Raw genomic sequence first — 21,573 nt, 5'->3', positions numbered from 1 at the left:
TTAGGGTCCTGGGATTACCTATCATGGTAATCTCAATTACAATATTGAGAGTAGTATTTCTTAGTGAGCTTTGGTTTTTTAAAATACTGGTTTTTAAGTTTTTTAAACCTAGCTCTCTTACACAGAGCAAACTGAGCTTTCTAGCAGTAAAGATAAAAATCTACTCTCTTGTATTAGGAAAAAATAACCCATGGACTCTTTAATAATAAGGAAAATAAGTGCATTTGAAGCCAGTCTCTCTTACTTCAGAGGTCATTTCTATAATCACCCGTTTGGAGCAGCAGTGCCCGACATCGGCATCTGGGATCCTGACACGATTGATAGAACCGAATCAAGCAAGTATGTACTACCCAGAGGAAACCTCCACCTATATTGGGAAGCGCTGGCAACTGTTTCTCTGAAACTCTTCATTCCTCAAACGTTAATGTTTGCCACAAAGAGTATGGCACAAAATGGGGATCAGGTAAAATTCAAGAGATTTCCTGATTCTTGGACATAAAATACAGTTTTGTAATATTCCTCAAATGCAGATGGTCATGGGGTCTTTCTCTTGGGGTATAATACTTCTGGTAAAGCAAATATTCTTTGGAATACAGTTTAAGAAACACTGCTTTAGAGAGAATAATTCAGATCATTAATTTATGTAAAAAACTTAAAATACTTGCTACTATGTCTTAGGGTTTTGGGGCCATAGAGACAAAAGATACAGCCCTTGCCCTCAAGAAGCTCTTGGTTTCAGAGGGAAACAATGAAATGATTACAATGTACCATGCTAAGTGCTGTGATCAAAGCAAGGATTCTTGGGTCTGGTAAATGTTTAAAGTGAGTTTTGGCAATGAGCACAGTTAATCCGGGGAGACAGACGAGGGTTGTTTGCAAGGCAGCAACCAGCACGTCAGAAAGCATGGAGGAGTGAGAAGGAAGGGCCTGCTTTCCATTGACTTCCTTTCTCTATTGTATTTTTAAGTTCAAAACATCTTAGGTAAGATCCTCGGCTCAGTGGAGAAATATGTAATTTTGTGAATTACTAATTTTTTTCTGCTGTTTTATAGGACAATACCACCCCACTTTTATTCGCTGTGATTTGCAAGAAAGAGAAAATGGTGGAATTTTTATTGAAAAAGCAAATACACATGCCGTTGATAGGCCGAGATGGTACAGCAGTTCTTTTTTAAAGCGAAAAGCTGTTTATTCTAGAGTTGTAAGAGTCAAGTCAGAAGTACTAATAAGCTGCACGTAATTATTGGCATATAGTGAAAAATATCACCACGAACAATCAGGTAGACCAGCAAGTATTTGGACTGAGTAACATAAAGAAGAGCATATGGTAGGATTCATCTTTTCGTGTAATATAGAGTGTTTGTTACTCATAATCTGATGTTTTTGGTACTGTAAGCTTTTATTAGCTAAAGGGTTTTGTATGAGTTTTATAAATTTTTTTTTTTTTTTTTCCTTTCTTGAGACGGAGTCTCACTCCGTTGCCAGCCTGGAGTGCAGTGGTGTGATCTCGGCTCACTGCAACCTCCACCTGCCAGGTTCAAGCGATTCTCCTGCCTCAGCCTCCCACGTAGCTGGGACTACAGGTGTGTACCACTGCGGCCAGCTTATTTGTGTATTTTTAGCAGTGATGGGATTTCACCGTGTTGGCCAGGGTGGTCGCAATCTCTTGACCACATGATCTGGTCTCCTTGGCTTCCCAAGGTGCTGAGATTATAGGTGTAAGCCACTGCAGTTGGCCAGTTTTATTAATTTTTAAAGTGTGGGCTTTTAGTTTATGACTACTAATATTGTCATTATGATTGTTGTTGTTGTTGTTGTTTTCAGCCTGCAGATAACTCTTATCTGACCCCCAGCTGATTTGAATTATATATCAGACTAGGAAAGCAATGGCAAAATCTTCATCTAAATCTTTGCCAACTTTAGATAAGCGACCTCAGCACAGTTTCTGGGCCATCAAAGGACTCTCAGTTAGCATCTTGTATTATGTCATACCCCAGTGGGACAAGAGGATTTCTTGTGGTCCCTTCCTTTTAGCCTTGGTGATCATTTACAAGGATGAACACCTGAGCACCCTAGATGCTTATAGACCCAAGCTAGCTAGTCCGTGCAAATAGTTATTACGCCTACACTGACAGGCATATGTGAAAACGGTAAGGTGTGTCAAACTAGCTGTTTAAACAGTCTTTATTACAGTTCTTGAGTGGGGCGATTTCTTTGTTATTGTAGAACAGCCCTCATGCTTGCTGTGCACTATGACCCGCCAGGTATTGTCAACATCCTTCTTAAGCAAAATGTTAAGAGCTCTACTCAAGACATGTGTGGATGAGAGGCCGAAGACTTCCCTCTTGTGGGTTGACAAAGTAAGTGTTTATGTTAAAAGACCAGTTAATACTAAATTGAAGTTGAAAATAATTGCAACTACTCCATCTTATACATCAGGTGAGAGTTCATAGTTTGGTTCTGGTAGTTTGAAATAGCAATGAGAGTTAGTCTACCTTTTAGCCAGAAAGCTGGTGATCCCTGAAATGAGAGCAGAACTGAGTAACAAGGGGATGTTACATGTTGTTGGTCCATGTCTTGGAAATGTGAAAATGTGAACTTGCCTTGCCTTCATGGAACTGAAAAACAAGAAAAGCAGGGTTTTGTCTTGTCTGTTAGTTGGAGAGGACCATGGAGATCCAGCATCCTAGCACGGATCTGCTGGCCCAGAGTTTGAGAAGTTAGAGAAGAAATTGTAGTTGTTCAAGCCAGGTTTTGATACCCGTTAGTTTTCTCCCTTTGGTGTGATTGATGTGCTCAGTGATAGGAGACAATTAGGTAATCTATTTTAAGGAGATTATATATATATATGTATATTTAAAATATATATCTATATAAAAATATATATTAATATGTTATATATTTATGTATTACTATATTAATACTATATATTAATATGTAGTAATATATAATATAATGTATACTATATAATATATAATATACAATATGTAATTAATATATTTATTATTTAATATTAATAAATATTTATTATTTAATACACAATTTATATATATTTAATATGTTTATATGTTAATGTATATTAAACGTAGATTTAATATATATTTTATACACACACACACACACACACTCTCTTATATTATTATGGAGGAATGACTTTGCTGTACGAAATTGCATTCCCCAAAACTAAAACCATGCTGCTTACTCAACTAAGGTAAAAAATGGAGGACTGTCACGCCTGTAATCGCAACACTTTGGGAGGCCAAGGCGGGTGAATCGAGGACAGGAGACGAAGACCATCCTGGCTTACATAGTGAAACCCCGTCTCTACTAAAAATACAAAAAACTAGCTGGGCGTGGTGGGGGGCACCTGCAGTCCCAGCTACTGGTGGGGCCTGAGGCAGGAGAATCGCGTGAACCCGGGAGGCGGAGGTGGCAGTGAGCCCAACTCGCGCCACTGCACTCCAGCCTGGCGACAGAGTAAGACTGTTTCAAGAAACTATTCAAACATAATAACGTTGCTAGTATTCTGAACTATTAAGTTAGGATTAAGTATGTAAGATTTAAATTTTTATTGATGTATAGCATGCATACAGACGTACAACCACAATAAAGTATTAATGTAATGCTCAAAAAATTATAACAAAGCTAATACATTAGTGTAACTATAGAATGGAAATACCTTTGTTTTTGTCCACCAACTATTTCCTCTTCCTCCTCCCCAAATGTAAGCACAAGCCTAAGAGCTAGTGTTCTAGATGGCTTTTCTTTTTTATGCTAGTGTTTTATTGGAGCATGTTTTAAATTCTTACACACAATGTCCAAAATAGTGTAATAGGCTGATGCTCAGCCTCAACATCTACTAATTCTGTCTCATTTCTGTTTAATTTCTGGTTCAGCTCCTTCCCCACACCCACTTTATTGTTGTGTTCATTTTCTGTAAGATAAGATGTATATGCATTGAAACATACAGTCTTTGCCTTTCTGACAAATCAATACAGCCATATATCCATTTCCCTTTCAAATACAGAATCACTGCCACCTAACAATTGTTAACGTGCGTGTGAATCACCTTTAAGGCTTTGAAGTTTAGATTTTGATACAGTGTATCTGGGTTTTGCCCTGCCTCTCCCCGCCCCGCCCCAGCTTGACCCCGCCCCAGCCTCGCCCCTTCCCCTCGCGGACCCCGCGCCCCGCCCCGCCTGCGTCCCTGCGGAACCTAGAGTCGCAGACGCGTTTCCGGAGGACGGAATTCGGCGTCGGACTCGGAGCCCCGCGTAGTTCCGGAGGCGACTGCGACGCATGGCGGCGAGCAGTGTGGAGAAGACGCGCGGGTGGCGGGGCCTTGCACTGCGGCGGCCCTCCGGCACCCTTGTGCTGCCCCCCTTCCTCCAGGCCCTAGGACCTCATGCCGGGGAGGCAGCGTGGGCCCTAGGCCCCGGTACTCTGCGCCTCCCGCAGACGCCGGCTTCCCGGCCCGGTTTCCAGCGCCGGGAATCCTTCCACTGTCTGTCTCTGCCCAGGGCAACCCCTGCGCAGTAACGCCGACCCCAGAGCGCACCCGTTAGGCGATGAAGGCACAAAAGAAGAGGAAGAAAACCCGGAACAGGGCCTCGGTGGCAAATGGAGGCGAGAAGGCCTCAGAGAAGCCCGCCCCAGAGGAAGTTCCCGTAAGCGCTGAGGCTCAGGCAAGGGCGGGTGTCAGTCGGGAAGGGTGGAATCCCCCGGTGCGAATCCACGGGCACGTGTGATCCACGGGTCCGCTGAGTTAAGGCTGGGAGGGGGATGGAGTGGGGCCGGGCGTTGTGTTGTGTCCCGGCGCCCTCTCACAGCCGCTGCCCCCAAATCCGTCACAGGTACAAGCAGTTGGCCCAGGGATTGGCTTGGTGCATGGAGCGACTGCAGCTGGGTCTCCAGAGGCAGAAACTCACCCCGACACGAGTAAGAGACATGGATTGTGTGATGCCCCATTATTTTATGTTATCAGTAAGATAATTTTTAAAATGCTACAAATGATTTTGAGTCCAGCTCGAGCAACATAGTGGGACACCTGTCTCTTAACAACAACAGCCAAAACAAACAAACAAGCAATAGCAAAACCCTCAAGTTTCGGATATACTCCTGATTAAGAAACCCAGAATAGGTAAGTGCAATATACAAATTTCTGTATCTCAAAAATGTTAGAAGAGTTGGCATTTGATAGGTGCTACTTCCTTCAAAGTTCTCCTTTTCAATCTGCTTTTCAAGACTTCTCTTTCTCTACATCTGCGACTGGGACGTGAAAGGAAATAGTATTGGCAACATCTCTCAGCTTACAGAATAACACCTTTTCCTTCCCACCATTAGTCATTCACTACCATTCAGAGAGTCCTTAGAAATTTGCTTATGGGTAATCTTTCAATAGGTAGAGGCTGACCCTTTCAGGATTTGGTGTCCTTTTGTCACCATGCAGGTGATTGTGTCTCAACAGATGCTCATTACAAGTTGGACTTTCTCAATTAGAATAGTAGCAAATCCTAAACTATTTCTTTTTGGTTGAAGGTGTATAATGAACTATCTCAGTATATTTGTTAAGTTTATAGAGCTTTAGCATAACCAAAATGTCAGTTTTAAACACTGAAATCCATGAAGCTATTAAGAATACAGATAGGGATTCTTACAATAGTTTAGTTTTAGCCGTCCTGTGAACCAATGACCTATTTGGTTAACGATCTGGGAAAATTATATACAAATACATTTTAAATGAATAAATGTTGGGAAAATGCTTGAAGCAAGTATTATTATGAGTCTTTTTAGCCATTTTTACTGTATACGAGAGTCTGAGTTTTTGGTAAAACATATGACACTAGAGAAAGAAAATATTTGACATGCCAGTACTTGGATTATACACAACCATTTAGTAACACATTTATAGCAAATATAAAAACACGAGGGCTATATCCTAATGTGGTACACGGATTTGTTTGCCTCTATAAGTTGAATCGACATGTGCAATTTAGAAGACTCGTGTGGAAATCGGGACTTCAGGCTTATCCTAAAAAAAATCAAACCTGGTGTCCCCTGAGTTTCTATCACTGTTTGGTCTGCTGTGCAGAGGTCGCCCCTTTATGGAAGGCATGCATTCTCCAGTTTGCTACTGTGCCCACCTCAGTACTTCCCTTACTCAGGTAACCTTCCTTTGTCCTTATAAGTATTTGAGTTTACAACTTTTATGTTGTAGTATATGTTGATAAAGATTTCAAGTTTTTAAAGTCAGCATGTATTTGCTTACAACATGTAGTCTAGAGGGCCTATAAATCCCTCCGTTATGGAGTTGAATTTTAGAATTTAGAAGTTTTTAAAACTCTTTTCTTCACATATACCACAAGTAATCATCTGCCCATCAAAATGCCTAGAAGCCTTTTTAGGTTATTCCTGGTTATAGTTGGAAAATTTATGAATATTGCAGACATTACATCTTTCTCCTCAGCACCCTTCCTTAAAATTGCAGGTGACTTACTGGCTTTTATCATGCTAGAAATAATCCGCATGGATCAGCATGAGAGCTTTTATTGATAAGCCATTATGTTTTTATTTCTGATTTATATTTTACCTAAAACAAAAAGTAATTTTAAATAGCCATGTAAGTTTGGAAGCCAATAAAAATGGATTTAAAAGATAGAGCTGCATTAGGGTCCTGGGATTACCTATCATGGTAATTTCAATTACAATATTGAGAGTAGTATTTCTTAGTGAGCTTTGGTTTTTTAAAATGCTGGTTTTTAAGTTTTTTAAACCTAGCTCTCTTACACAGAGCAAACTGAGCTTTCTAGCAGTAAAGATAAAAATCTACTCTCTTGTATTAGGAAAAAATAACCCATGGACTCTTTAATAATAAGGAAAATAAGTGCATTTGAAGCCAATCTCTCTTACTTCAGAGGTCATTTCTATAATCACCCGTTTGGAGCAGCAGTGCCCGACATCGGCATCTGGGATCCTGACACGATTGATAGAACCGAATCAAGCAAGTATATACTACCCAGAGGAAACCTCCACCTATATTGGGAAGTGCTGGCAACTGTTTCTCTGAAACTCTTCATTCCTCAAACGTTAATGTTTGCCACAAAGAGTATGGCACAAAATGGGGATCAGGTAAAATTCAAGAGATTTCCTGATTCTTGGACATAAAATACAGTTTTGTAATATTCCTCAAATGCAGATGGTCATGGTGTCTTTCTCTTGGGGTATAATACTTCTGGTAAAGCAAATATTCTTTGGAATACAGTTTAAGAAACACTGCTTTAGAGAGAATAATTCAGATCATTAATTTATGTAAAAAACTTAAAGTACTTGCTACTATGTCTTAGGGTTTTGGGGCCATAGAGACAAAAGATACAGCCCTTGCCCTCAAGAAGCTCTTGGTTTCAGAGGGAAACAGTGAAATGATTACAATGTACCATGCTAAGTGCTGTGATCAAAGCAAGGATTCTTGGGTCTGGTAAATGTTTAAAGTGAGTTTTGGCAATGAGCACAGTTAATCCGGGGAGACAGACGAGGGTTGTTTGCAAGGCAGAGACCAGCACGTCAGAAAGCATGGAGGAGTGAGAAGGAAGGGCCTGCTTTCCATTGACTTCCTTTCTCTATTGTATTTTTAAGTTCAAAACATCTTAGGTAAGATCCTCGGCTCAGTGGAGAAATATGTAATTTTGTGAATTACTAATTTTTTTCTGCTGTTTTATAGGACAATACCACCCCACTTTTATTCGCTGTGATTTGCAAGAAAGAGAAAATGGTGGAATTTTTATTGAAAAAGCAAATACACATGCCGTTGATAGGCCGAGATGGTACAGCAGTTCTTTTTTAAAGCGAAAAGCTGTTTATTCTAGAGTTGTAAGAGTCAAGTCAGAAGTACTAATAAGCTGCACGTAATTATTGGCATATAGTGAAAAATATCACCACGAACAATCAGGTAGACCAGCAAGTATTTGGACTAACAAAGAAGAACATATGGTAGGATTCATCTTTTCGTGTAATATAGAGTGTTTATTACTTATAATCTGATGTTTTTGGTACTGTAAGCTTTTATTAGCTAAAAGCTAAGGGTTTTGTATGAGTTTTATAAATTTTTTTTTTTTTTTTTTTTTCCTTTCTTGAGACGGAGTCTCACTCCGTTGCCAGCCTGGAGTGCGGTGGTGTGATCTCGGCTCACTGCAACCTCCACCTGCCAGGTTCAAGCGATTCTCCTGCCTCAGCCTCCCACGTAGCTGGGACTACAGGTGTGTACCACCGCGGCCAGCTTATTTGTGTATTTTTAGCAGTGATGGGATTTCACCGTGTTGGCCAGGGTGGTCGTAATCTCTTGACCACATGATCTGGTCTCCTTGGCTTCCCAAGGTGCTGAGATATAGGCGTAAGCCACTGCAGTTGGCCAGTTTTATTAATTTTTAAAGTGTGGGCTTTTAGTTTATGACTACTAATATTGTCATTATGATTGTTGTTGTTGTTGTTTTCAGCCTGCAGATGACTCTTATCTGACCCCCAGCTGATTTGAATTATATATCAGACTAGGAAAACAATGGCGAAATCTTCATCTAAATCTTTGCCAACTTTAGATAAGCGACCTCAGCACAGTTTCTGGGCCATCAAAGGACTCTCAGTTAGCATCTTGTATCATGTCATACCCCAGTGGGACAAGAGGATTCCTTGTGGTCTCTTCCTTTTAGCCTTGGTGATCATTTACAAGGATGAACACCTGAGCACCCTAGATGCTTATAGACCCAAGCTAGCTAGTCCGTGCAAATAGTTATTACGCCTATACTGACAGGCATATGTGAAAACGGTAAGGTGTGTCAAACTAGCTGTTTAAACAGTCTTTATTACAGTTCTTGAGTGGGGCGATTTCTTTGTTATTGTAGAACAGCCCTCATGCTTGCTGTGCACTATGACCCGCCAGGTATTGTCAACATCCTTCTTAAGCAAAATGTTAAGAGCTCTACTCAAGACATGTGTGGATGAGAGGCCGAAGACTTCCCTCTTGTGGGTTGACAAAGTAAGTGTTTATGTTAAAAGACCAGTTAATACTAAATTGAAGTTGAAAATAATTGCAACTACTCCATCTTATACATCAGGTGAGAGTTCATAGTTTGGTTCTGGTAGTTTGAAATAGCAATGAGAGTTAGTCTACCTTTTAGCCAGAAAGCTGGTGATCCCTGAAATGAGAGCAGAACTGAGTAACAAGGGGATGTTACATGTTGTTGGTCCATGTCTTGGAAATGTGAAAATGTGAACTTGCCTTGCCTTCATGGAACTGAAAAACAAGAAAAGCAGGGTTTTGTCTTGTCTGTTAGTTGGAGAGGACCATGGAGATCCAGCATCCTAGCACGGATCTGCTGGCCCAGAGTTTGAGGAGTTAGAGAAGAAATTGTAGTTGTTCAAGCCAGGTTTTGATACCTGTTAGTTTTCTCCCTTTGGTGTGATTGATGAGCTCAGTGATAGGAAACAATTTGGTAATCTATTTTAATCAGATTTTATACTTATATATTTAATATATAAATATACACAAATATGAATATTAATATATCATATTTAGGTATTAATGTATTATTTATGTATTAGCAAATATTAATGTAATGTATTACTCTGTAGTATATGTATAATAGAAAATAATGTAATATACAATAAATATTACATATAATTATATGTAATATAATTCTTACAGTTATAACAAATGTTATAGTATGAAATATATTATCATTTTATATATTAATACTGTATATGTTAATATGCATTATTTTGTCTTGTCTGTTAATTGGAATTGTTATATATAGTATACAGTATACAATGTTATTTTTTATATTTAATATATATTTAATATTAACATTTTTAGTATATAATTAATCTATAATATACATTTATGTATATGAATTCAAAGCACCTCACATAAGATTTTCTGTTCAGTTGAGCAATATGTAATTTTGTGAATTATTACTTTTTTTCTACTTTTTAATGGACAATACCACCCCACTTTTATTCGCTGTGACTTGCAAGAAAGAGAAAATGGTGGAATTTTTATTGAAGAAGCCAATACACATGCCGTTGATAGGCTGAGATGGTACAGCATTTCTTTTTTAAAGTCAAAACCTACGTATTCTCGAGTTGTAACAGTCAAGTCAGAAGTCTTTATAAGATGCACGTAATTATTGGCATATAGTGAAAAATATCACCACGAACGATCAGGTAGACCAGAAAATATTTGGACTGAGTAACATAAAGAAGAGCATGTAGTAGGATACATCTTTTTCTGCAATATAGAATGTTTCTAACTTACAATCTTATGTTTTTGGTACTGTAAGCTTTTATTAGGTAAAGGGTTTTGTATGAGTTTTATAAATTGTTTGTTTTTCCTTTCTTGAGACGGAGTCTCACTCCGTTGCCAGCCTGGAGTGCGTTGGTGTGATCTCGGCTCACTGCATCCTCCACGTCCCAGGTTCGAGCGATTCTCCTGCCTCAACCTCCCACGTAGCTGGGACTACAGGTGTGTACCACCACGGCGAGCTTATTTGTATATTTTTAGTAGAGATGGGATTTCAACGTGTTGGCCAGGGAGGTCTCAATTTCTTGAGCTCGTGATCTGGTCTCCTTGCCTTCCCAAGGTGCTGGGACTACAGGCATAAGCCACTGCAGTTGGCCAGTTTTATTAATTTTTAAAGTGTGGGCTTTTAGTTTATGACTACTAATACTGTCATTATGATTGTTGTTGTTGTTGTCATTCTCAGCTTGCAGATTTCTCTTATCTGACCCCCAGCTGATTTGAATTATAGTATAACAGACTAGAAAAGCAATGGTGAAATCTTCATCTAAATCTTTGTCTACTTTAGATAAGCGACCTCAGCACAGTTTCTGGGCCATCAAAGGACTCTAACTTAGCATCTTGTATTATGTCATACTCCAGTGGGACAAGAGGATTCCTTGTGGTCCCTTCCTTTTGGCCTTGGTGATCATTTCAAAGATGAACGCTTGAGCACCCTAGATGCTTATAGACCCAAGCTAGCTAGTCCACGCAAATAGTTACTATGCCTACACTGACAGGCATATGTTAAACGGTAAAGTGTGTGAAACTAGCTGTTTGTTATTTGTTTAACATTGGTAACGAACAAAGATTGATAAGTACCGTGACAGGATGTGAGCTGAGAAAAATGAACTGGAAAGTAAGTCGTGACAGGAAAATCCCATTAGGAAATGCTTTCCTCAATAGAGGAAACATGAAATTTGGTTAAGGTTTATTTGGATAAATACTAACACTTTGACTTTTCAATCATTCGAGGGTAACTATCATATTTATGTTCGTATAAATCTTCAGGGGATCAAATTACTTGCAGTAATCATGGAATCCCCCGGTACCTTTTAGTTGCAAAAACGTTGAACACATTGCCTATGACTTTTTTTTTTTCTTTCCTGGAAACTTACAATTTTGGTATCATATAGTTTTTAGGAGGGATTGTTTCTCTAGTTATGTTATTGGTTCTTTCGTGAGAGGAATATTACAAGTTGTAGAAAAATCGCTGAGTGTGATGGTGTAGACCTGTGATCCCTGCTACTTGGGAGTTTGAGGCAAGAAGATTGCTTGGGCCCAGGCGTTTGAGAGAAGCCTGGACAACATAACAAGACTGTATCTGACTTAAAAATACAAATTGTGGAAATGTGGAAATTTAAATTTTTGCTCTCAAAATTTGTACCGCAAAGGGATTTTTTTGTGTGTTTTATAAGTTGTCCATGAAGAGTTTCCATGAAACACTTCATAGTTTGCTGCAAATAAACAGTTCTCGAAGCAGAGACTCTTAATACCGATATGGTAAGACTTCAACGTCATAATTTTGTCATTGTAGTTTATCTAAACTATTGACTTGGCCGGGCCCTGTGGCTCAAGCCTATAATCCCAGCGCCGTGGGAGGCCGAGGTGGGGGATGACCTGAGGTCAGGAGTTCGAGATCAGCCTGGCCAGCATGGTGAAACCTTGCCTCTAAAAGAAGAAGAAACAGAAAAATTAGCCAGGCATGATGGCGCATGCTTGTATTCCCAGCTGCTCAGGAGGCCGAGGCCGGAGAATCGCTTGAACCCGGGACGCGGAAGTTGCAGTGAGCCAAGATCACACCGTTGCACTCCTGCCAGGGTGACAGTGCAAGACCACATCTTAAAAAATAAAATGACCACTCAAAGTCCATCTATCACATTCTGCAATTTTGGGTTTTGGAAGTTTTTAGGTTTCCTTGTTTAAAAAATCATTGGAAGCTCCTGCATACCATGGGCCACTGGAGGTCAGCGAACATATTTGTGCGTATCCTGGAGTACCTAGAACACAGTCTTCCGCGTAAGCAGCATTTTAACGGCTGTTTTTTGAGAGGGGGATTCACTCTGTAACGCAGGCTGGAGTGCGGTGGCGAGACCTTGGCTCACTCCCATCTCCATTTCCTGGGCTCAGGTGATCCTCACACCTCAGCCATCCAAGTAGTTGGGACCACCGTAGACCTGTGTCACCATGCTGGGCTGATTTTTGTAGTTTCTGCAGAGACGGGGTTTTGCCTTGTTGCCCAGGCTGGTCTTGAACTGTTGGGTGCAAGTGTTCTGTCTGCCTCAGCCTCTCAAAGTGCTGGGGTTACAGGCGTGAGACACTCAGCCTTCATCGTTGCTTCATCTGAATAAATAGACAAATGAAGTTTTATCTCATGGAATGTGCCAAGTCATATGCCTCATGTATCTTAACGATTCAATATTTAAAATATTGCTTACCTTTGTATTACATTTTAATATTTAAGGATGTGTAAGTTTTGAGGTGTTATGTTGAGAAATTATGCCATCCATAAAAAGGAAATAAATTAGAAATAGGTCATCAGCAGCAAAGAGGATTGCAACGTATTCCCTAGTATCATTCAGCTGGAATCATGACGTTGTGATTGCAGGTGAACGTTTCTTATACTTTTTATTAGCTCCAACTCAGGTTCTATGAAATACACCTTTTCAAGCCATACATTACTCTTTAGAATTCTGGTGACCAATAAATAAACTAATGTTTTTCTAGGTGGAAAGTTGAAAGTTCCAGGTTTTTCTCTCTCTCTTATAATAGTGTTCTTTCAGGTAGTGGTAGATGACCATGTTTAAGTAATGGAATGTCTTAGAGTAATAAACTCTGTCACAGCACTACTTACAACATCTAATTGTAGTGTAAATATTAAGTGGTATCATTAGGGACAGGAAAGACCAAAATGCTCTGTTAGGGATCTATTTCTCCACATCCTTGATTGTACTTCATGGGGTTTCCTTTCTTTCTTGGCTTAAGCTCGCATTTCGTTGACCGATTAGGCTTGTTTTTTGTATTTCCCTCCGTTCTCACGTTGTAAATGGAAAGTTTTGTGGAGTCAGGGTCTTGCTCTGTTGCCCAGGCTGGAGTACAGTGGCATGATCTCGGCTCACTACAGTCTCCACCTCCAAAGCTCAAGTGATCCTCCCCCATCAGCCTCCCGAGCAGGTGGGATACAGGCACACACCAGCGTGCCTGACTCCTTCCTGTATTTCTGTGCAGAGACGTGTTCTCATTATGCTGCCCAGGCTGGTCTCAAATTCCCGAAGTCAAGCAATCCACCCACCTTGGCCTGGCAAAGGGCTGTGATTACAGGTGTGAGCCACCATGCCTGGGCAACATTGAGGTTTATTGAAAGGAATTGATGAGTGCTGGCTGTGGTGTTTCACACGGGTTATCTCAACACTTTGGGAGGCAGAAGGGGAAGGTTTCCTTCAGCCCAGGAGGTTGAGATCAGCCCGGGCAATTGAATGAGACTCTGTCTCTACAAAAGTAACCATCAAGACGTTAGCCCGGCATGTTGATGGTATGCACCTTGTAGTTCCAGCTGTTCAGGAAGTTGAGGAGGGAATATTGCTTGAGGTCAGGATCTTGAGGCGGTAGTGAGCCATAACCATGCCACTGCATTCTAGCTCTGGGTTGACAGAGTGAGACCAGTTTCATAAAAAGAGATTCATAAGACACTCTTGATGCGACTCATTATAATTTGTAAAGTGGAAACTCATTCTTGATATTACCTTAGCAGCATGTCCCCGAGAAAGTGTCGGAGCCTTTACCTCGACCTTCCCGTGAAAAAGGGAACAGAATAGTCAACGGGAAAGGAGAAGGTGAGAACCGTATTTTATTGAAAAAGTCATTGGACGGAACACCTCTTTTCAAATAGGAGTACCAAGATAGTCTAATAGCTAAATAAAATGTCCTCTTAACTGTATAATAAGTAAAGGAGAAGTCAAATGGTAATAAGTTGTGTCTCTAACTAAGGGTCCGCAGTTGATGCTATTGTGAGTACCACTAAAGGAGCTGAGTTATGAGTTCCATTTTAAGATACTCTAAGACCTGAGGCAAGTCAATAAAGAGGGGAGAGGAAATGAATAAAACAGAAAGAAGGCATGAGGAGGGCGGAGTGTACATGGAATAATAAAAAAAAAAAATGTGGGTGTATGTAATGGAGGGTAGTAAAGTCAAACTGTTCTGTAGAAGAAGGAAGAACAGGGTGTCAGAAATAGGAAGATAAAGGGAGCTTCCAATAGCAAAATGTGTCAGAGAACGAGAGTGACATGTTCCTCCTCTTGCTGTCATCCTCACTCCTGGGGAGGCATTAAGGATTGAGGTACTTTACCACACAGACCTGTGTTTTATCTACCGTAGATGAGTATCACCAAAAACGGTCAGCCACGTATGGCTAGAACTTAGTTTTGTAGAAAACGTTGTAACCTCACGGGATAGTATCATATAGGTCAAATTAACATAATTGAAAGGAATAGTGTTGGGTGACTGATGGAGAAGAAACAAATTAGAGAAGGTCCTGCCTGATGACAAGTTCATGAGGAACACTATGGCTTATAATGTACTATTAAATTCAGGGATACAATAGGGAAGAAACTGAGGCTAAACCAAAAAGGGCAACTAGGGTAATCAAATACGGAAGCACATCGGTGTAGAACAGGGCATTCAAATTTTCCTGAATGAGTTGAGGAGCTTCTGGAAAATGCACACTCTGATCGATTCTGCATTTCTCATGAGTACTCAGGTGATGGTGGTGGTGCTGGTCCTTAGACACAGCTCTGAAGAGCAAGGGAATAGCCTTCCTTTAGAGAAATGTGGAAAAAGAACCATTGAACGAAATGCGAGCTTAAGCCAAGAAAGAAAGGAAACCCCATGAAGTACAATCAAGGACGTGGAGAAATAGATCCCTAACAGAGCATTTTGGTCTTTCCTGTCCCTAATGATGCTACTTAATATTTATGCTACAATTAGATGTTGTAAGTAGTGCTGTGATAGAGTTTATTACTATAAGACATTCAGTTACTTAAACATGGTACTCTACCACTACCTGAAAGAACACTATTATAAGAGAGAGAGAAACCTGGAACTTTCAACTTTCCACCTAGAAAAATAATTGGTCACCAGAATTCTAAAGAGTAATGTATGGCTTGAAAAGGTATATTTCATAGAACGTGTCATGTGTTGGAGCTAATAAAAAGTATAAGAAATGTTCATCTGCAATCACAACGTCATGATTCTAGCTGAATGATACTAGGGAATACGTTGCAATCCTCTTTGCTGCTGATGACCTATTTCTAATTTATTTCCTTTTTATGGATGGCATAATTTCTCAACATAACACCTCAAAACTTACACATCCTTAAATTTTAAAATGTAATACAAATGTAAGCAATATTTTAAATATTGAATCGTTAGATACATGAGGTGTATGACTTGACACATTCCATGAGAGAAAAATTCATTTGTCTATTTATTCAGATGAAGCAACGATGAAGGCTGAATGTCTCACGCCTGTAAACCCCAGCACTTTGAGAGGCTGAGGCCGACAGAACACTTGAGCCCAACAGTTCAAGACCAGCCTGGGCAACAAGGCAAAACCCCGTCTCTACAGAAACTACAGAAATCAGCCCAGCATGGTGACACAGGTCAACGGTCAAAACGACTTGGATGGCTTGAAGTGTGAGGATCACCTGAGCCCAGGAAATGGAGATAGGAGTGAGCCAAGGTCTCGCCACCGCACTCCAGCCTGCGTTACAGAGTGAATCCCCCTCTCAAAAAACAGCCGTTAAAATGCTGCTTACGCGGAAGACTGTGTTCTAGGTACTCCAGGATACACACAAATATGTTTGCTGACCTCCAGTGGCCCATGGTATGCAGGCGCTTTCAATGATTTTTTAAACAAGGAAACCTAAAAACTTCCGAAACCCAAAATTGCAGAATGTGATAGATGGACTTTGAGTGGTCATTTTATGTTTTAAGATGTAGTCTTGCTCTGTCACCCTGGCAGGAGTGCAACGGTGTGATCTTGGCTCACTGCAGCTTCTGCGTCCCGAGTTGAAGCGATTCTCCGGCCTCGGCCTCCTGAGCAGCTGGGAATACAAGCATGCACCAGCCTGCCCGGCTAATTTTTGTGTCTTTTCTTCTTTTAGAGGCAAGGTTTCACCATGCTGGCCAGGCTGATCTCAAACTCCTGACCTCGGGTCATCCCCCACCTCTGCCTCCCACGGCGCTGGGATTATAGGCTTGAGCCACGGGGCCCGGCCAAGTCAATAGTTTAGATAAACTACAATGACAAAATTATGACAGTGAAGTATTACCATATTGGTATTAAGAGTCTCTGCTTCGAGAACTGTTTATTTGCAGCAACAGATGAAGTGTTTCATGGAAACTCTTCATGGACAACTTACAAAACACACCAAAAAAAATCCCTTTGCGGTACAAATTTTGAGAGCAAAAATTTAAATTTCCACATTTCTATGATTTATATTTTTAAGTCAGGTACAGTCTTGTTATGTTGCCCAGGCTTCTCTCAAACTCCTGGGCCCAAGCAATCTTCTTGCCTCAAACTCCCAAGTAGCAGGGATCACACAGATCTACACCACCACACTCAGCCATTGTTCTACAACTTGTAATATTCGTCTCACAACAGAACCAATAACATAACTAGAGAAACAATCTCTCCTAAAAACTGTATGATACCAAAATTGTAAGTTTCCAGGAAGGAAAAAAAAAAAAAAAAGGGTCATAGGCAATGTGTTAAACGTTTTTGCAACTAAAAGGTACCGGGGGATTCCATGATTAGCGCAAATAATTTGATCCCCTGAAGATTTATACGAGCATAAATATGATAGTTACCCTCAAATGATTGAAAAGTCAAAGTGTTAGTATTTATCCAAATAAACCTTAACCAAATTTCATGTTCCTCCATTGGAGAAAGCATTTCCTAATGGGATTTTCCTGTCACGACTTAACTTTCCAGTTCATTTTTCTCAGCTCACATCCTGTCACGGTACTTATCAATCTTTGTTCGTTACCAATGGTAAACAAATAATTATTTGAATCAACTAGCCATATGTGTGTTTTTCTCTGACTGACTTTCCATTACCACCGTCAAACTATGATAAACAGTACACCACTGCTCCCTTTTAAAAGTAAATACTATGCAAAACTAGATGCAGAGTGAGAAAATTAATTTTACAAGAGATCACTTTAACTTCGTAGCTACACTCAAGTCTTTTTCATCCGATGTGATGTAGGCAATGAATCCACACACAGTTCGTGGAACAGGCTTGAAAGCAAACATGTACAATGAAAATGAACAAGTTGATTTCTCTACAGTTTTTATCTGCTGGTTTCTATCCAGCTTCGCCCTCAGAAAAGGAAAACAATCTGGGGGAAGGCCAGTGATCTAGGTATTAAATAATGATTCTTGATATAATTAAAATATGTCCCCTGCTGTAAAAGATTCTGGTTACCTATCGCTGCCTCCACCTGTCTAAATCTGTAACATATTCAATGAAAACTGACCTTGAGCTCTATCGCCAGTAGTGACGGTCAATATACTGGCAGAGCCTGACAATAATTGACCCTCACAAATTATCCGACCTGAAGCTGAGCTTAAAATTCACTTAACGGATGACATCAATTGTGTTACCTAATCTGGAAAAAAACTGATGACCTAAAACAAGGTAGAGAGATCCACTGTCCCTTGCCCATGATCTATCTATGGTTAAAAGACGAATCTGCTTCGCCTCAAAATGGCAGTCTTGATTCCTCAGCAGGGAAACCACTCTGGAAGGTCCTATTGGTTTCCTTTTCCCTAAATCAGTACAGGGAAACCCCTGCAATAGCTGAAATGTAGGAAAGCTAAATGTCCAAAAGTCAAAGAGCAGAGGTGTACGTTCTTATTGAGAATACTCCTGCCAGAAAGATTAAAACGTTAACAATTATAAAATCCCATTATCTTCACTCTATAAGCCCTTACTTTATTCAGGTCCACATAAACTAGCAAGCCCTCAAAAATGTTCGTAGGCACTCATACCCAAGGAAAGAGAATGCTGGAAAAATAGAGTCCTGGTAGTTGTGCCTCTATTTCCCTAAGTACCATCTCAATATCTTTCTTCCTATGGGCTCCAACTTCCAGATTCCACTTCTGCAAGACTCTACAGAAGTCTCCAACCTTCAAATCTTCAGTCTCCGAAAGCACCGATTCCTGAAAGGATGGCCTCAAATGACCAAGTATACGAGCCGTCTATATCCCTGCTCCTGAAAAACAAGCTAACTGGACTCTCCATCACCTTCCCCCAGCACAGACGCACTACCAGCTACGCAGCTGAACTCCATGACTGACTTGCCATCCAATCATGCCCCTGACCCAGCCTACATGAACAAGGGAAGGAACATCAGCGAATTAGGAAAAGAGGCAGAGGTGAGGAGACCACCTGTCCTGGGCCACAGAGCTATGTAGAGTTCATCAATCTCCAGCCCCTTAGTATTCCAGGGGCTCTAAACCACCTTCTGTAAGTCAGGATGGAAGTAGATGGTGCCACGAAGATTTCTCTCTGCTGTAGCCACTCCTTCAGTGTCTCAAAATGTTTTAACATCTTTCAGTAAAAATCTGTCAGTCCTTGATAAATTAAAAAAAAAAAAGGCAGCAAAGTTTTTAGAGCTCCCTTGAACCTTCTATTTTAAGGCGCCTTTGTAGATAATTCCCAACATTCTGTGTGTCGGTCATCTTTGGAATTTATCGATCGATCATTGTTTCTCTTCAAACTTGGCCTTGCCCTGCCCATTCCATTCTTACCCGCTTTCATTGGCTTCACTAGTCAATTCCACACTCATTCTAGACACTGGGTGCACGAGACTCACTCCCGTTTGTATTACCAAAACTCAGGCCAATAGGATATAAAAAGTAGGAAGAATACTGGGATTTAACATGAGTACAAATCTCATTTCTTCCAATTCCTATGTCTTCTTGAATCCTAATCTTTCTGAGACTCAAGTTTTCTATCTAAACGATCCCTTGACCAGAATGTTCAACAGACGTGACAATACTAGAACGTGTTTTAATTCATTCTAAGATTCCTTAAAATTCTGTAATTCTATGTGCTGCTGATTCTGGGAATACATAGCCAGCAGAATTTGAAAAACGAATAGAATTAAAGAAATAACAAAGACAAAAAAAAAAAAAAAAAAACAGAGAAGAACGTTTTAAAAACCTCAAGACACGATTATAGAAAATTCATGGAAAAATAAACAAGACTACCAAAAGTATGATGGAAGTAAGCAGAAATACTAGCCTAAATGAAAGCAAAACTGAGAAATCAAATACTTTCTAAGACTTGCCTAAACTTGCTTTTGTAAAACTTACAGTCTCGTGGCCAAAGCTAAGTAAGATCAGCCCTAAAACTTCTGATGGCAAAAAGAAGATCCCGGTTCCCACTGAAATTGTCAAATTTATGATGACAGACTCTGGACTGACCACCTTCTAACGATAACCTTAAATGGGTGTTGAAGGTATTTAAACTCTCATTAATTTAGATGTTAATTAAATTAATGAATTTAATTAAGCTGCTTCAGATGTATACCATGTTCCAAGTGCTACATGGATGTCTATCAACCTATGCTGAGGAACAAGAGAAGGGATTTGGAAGGCAGGCAGGCTGACAATCAAAGTGGGTCAGCTACTTTGTTAACTAGAGGATCATGAGCCAATTAATCCACTGCTCCAACCCATACTCGTTTTTTAAACAAACAGTAGTTGATAGGAACACAGATGTCGTGATGGCTTTATGAGACGATAAGTGCAATAGGATGTCTACCCCGAATACAACACTCAACAGATGTTAGTTCCTTCCACCTATATTTCCTTGGTTAACATAATTTTTTAAATCTGTACAATCCTACCTGACTGCAGATTCATCAGAACTTCCAACATCTATTAAAGAAACAGGCAAAATGCATTTTAAATCAATAATAAAGGTACAGAATATTAAAAGCATAAGAAGGCCCAGTGATGCATGCCTGTAATCCAAACTACTCAGGAGGCTGAGGCAGGAGGATCACTCGAGGATCCCAGAAGTTTGAGACCAGCTTGGGAAACAAAGCAAGACTCTACCTTAGTAAGAAAAAAACTTGTGCACACCTGTGTGTATGCTTTAGATCCTGTTTTTGTTCTTGTTTGTTTTGTTTTGTTTTGTCTTTTAAAGCATAAGACTGACGCTTTGTTACAAAGCATTCCTTTGGGAGCTCACCTGGGACCTTATTAGAATAAACATTAATCATAATTAGTGGTATTTAATTAATGCAACAAGAAATGTTACTTCCCAGTGTATTTACTAAATGCAAAGCATAATAAATCAGAATGAATTTTATAATGTGGTCGCTTCTAAATTTAGCTAAGGTTGGTATATCATCTGACACTGCACAGGATTTTTATAAAACACCTATCATATCAAAGAGCTGGCTGTCTCAAACACATTGGCCAAAGCATCTTTACGCAACTTAATCACATCTTTTTCACTCATGTCAATGAGACTTCTCTGTCTGAGGCCTGACACTTATGAAGTGAAATGGGCTGCAGTGGTTTACCCCAATTCTAGCATCCCTCCTGCCTCCAGTACTCTCCACAGCAGTAACCTCTTTTGTGAGACTGGGCATATGCTGAAGCAACTAGAAATCAGTTGTCTCAGGTTGACTTCGCTTTAACTCCCAAGACTGCAGCGAATGTCTTTCTTTCCTCCCTCATTCTCCTTCCACAATCGCTCTTCCTTTGAAAAAGGAATCTTCAGATCTGTTGTCCCGATGCTTCCCTTCCGAACTGCTTTTTCTATGGATAATTGTAACCACTTTTTTCGTCTGTATTCAGCAGTGGTGTCTACCCATAATTTCTGTTTTTTCATCTCATACTCTTTCCCTGTGGCTTGAATTATGCTCAGAAATAAAAGGAAATTCATGCTTGCCCTTGATTCTGTTGTTTTGTAAATTGCGGTCCAATGGTGGTTTTTCCACATTTCTCTAAAGGAAGGCTATTCCCTTGCTCTTCAGAGCTGTGTCTAAGGACCAGCACCACCAACAGCACCTGAGTACTCATGAGAAATGCAGAATCGATCAGAGTGTGTATTTTCCAGAAGTTCCTCAACTGATTCATGAAAATTTGAATGGCCTGTTCTCTACCGATGTGCTTCCGTATTTTTTTTACCCTAGTTGCCCTTTTTGGTTTAGCCTCAGTTTCTTCC

The 21,573-nt window shown here is 40.1% G+C and overlaps 1 protein-coding gene and 1 long non-coding RNA gene across 39 annotated transcripts; both read left to right on the top strand.

Annotated features, from left to right (window-relative positions):
- Positions 1-256: 256 nt before the first annotated feature.
- On the top strand, positions 257-1,101 carry LOC144339679 (uncharacterized). Its single transcript, XR_013414991.1, has 2 exons — positions 257-463; positions 1,053-1,101. It is a non-coding gene; the product is annotated as an uncharacterized LOC144339679 (long non-coding RNA).
- A 3,173-nt stretch (positions 1,102-4,274) lies between these two features.
- LOC100429133 (uncharacterized) lies at positions 4,275-21,303 on the top strand. Of its 38 annotated transcripts, none has more exons than XR_013414973.1 (11): positions 4,275-4,667; positions 4,854-5,140; positions 5,974-6,164; positions 6,915-7,004; positions 7,718-7,986; positions 8,132-8,252; positions 8,892-9,025; positions 10,390-10,510; positions 14,076-14,157; positions 15,815-16,015; positions 18,480-18,994. XR_013414973.1 is itself a non-coding variant. In XM_077995899.1 (8 exons), the coding sequence occupies exons 1-3, from the start codon at positions 4,569-4,571 to the stop codon at positions 7,064-7,066; spliced, it is 336 nt and encodes a 111-aa protein (XP_077852025.1). In that variant the 5' UTR covers positions 4,275-4,568; the 3' UTR covers positions 7,067-7,128; positions 7,718-7,986; positions 8,132-8,252; positions 8,892-9,025; positions 10,390-10,510; positions 18,480-21,303. The 38 variants fall into 38 exon arrangements, 2 of the variants coding, with proteins under 2 accessions (XP_077852025.1, XP_077852024.1); XR_013414966.1 differs by having other exon boundaries at positions 15,815-16,205; XR_013414971.1 differs by having other exon boundaries at positions 14,073-14,157; positions 15,815-16,205.
- The last annotated feature ends 270 nt before the right edge of the window (positions 21,304-21,573 follow it).

Source organism: Macaca mulatta, chromosome 3 (assembly GCF_049350105.2).
Source record: "Macaca mulatta isolate MMU2019108-1 chromosome 3, T2T-MMU8v2.0, whole genome shotgun sequence".
Lineage (NCBI taxonomy): Eukaryota > Metazoa > Chordata > Mammalia > Primates > Cercopithecidae > Macaca > Macaca mulatta.
Note: the sequence above shows the minus strand (reverse complement) of the source record. Positions and strands in the feature narration are given on the sequence as shown.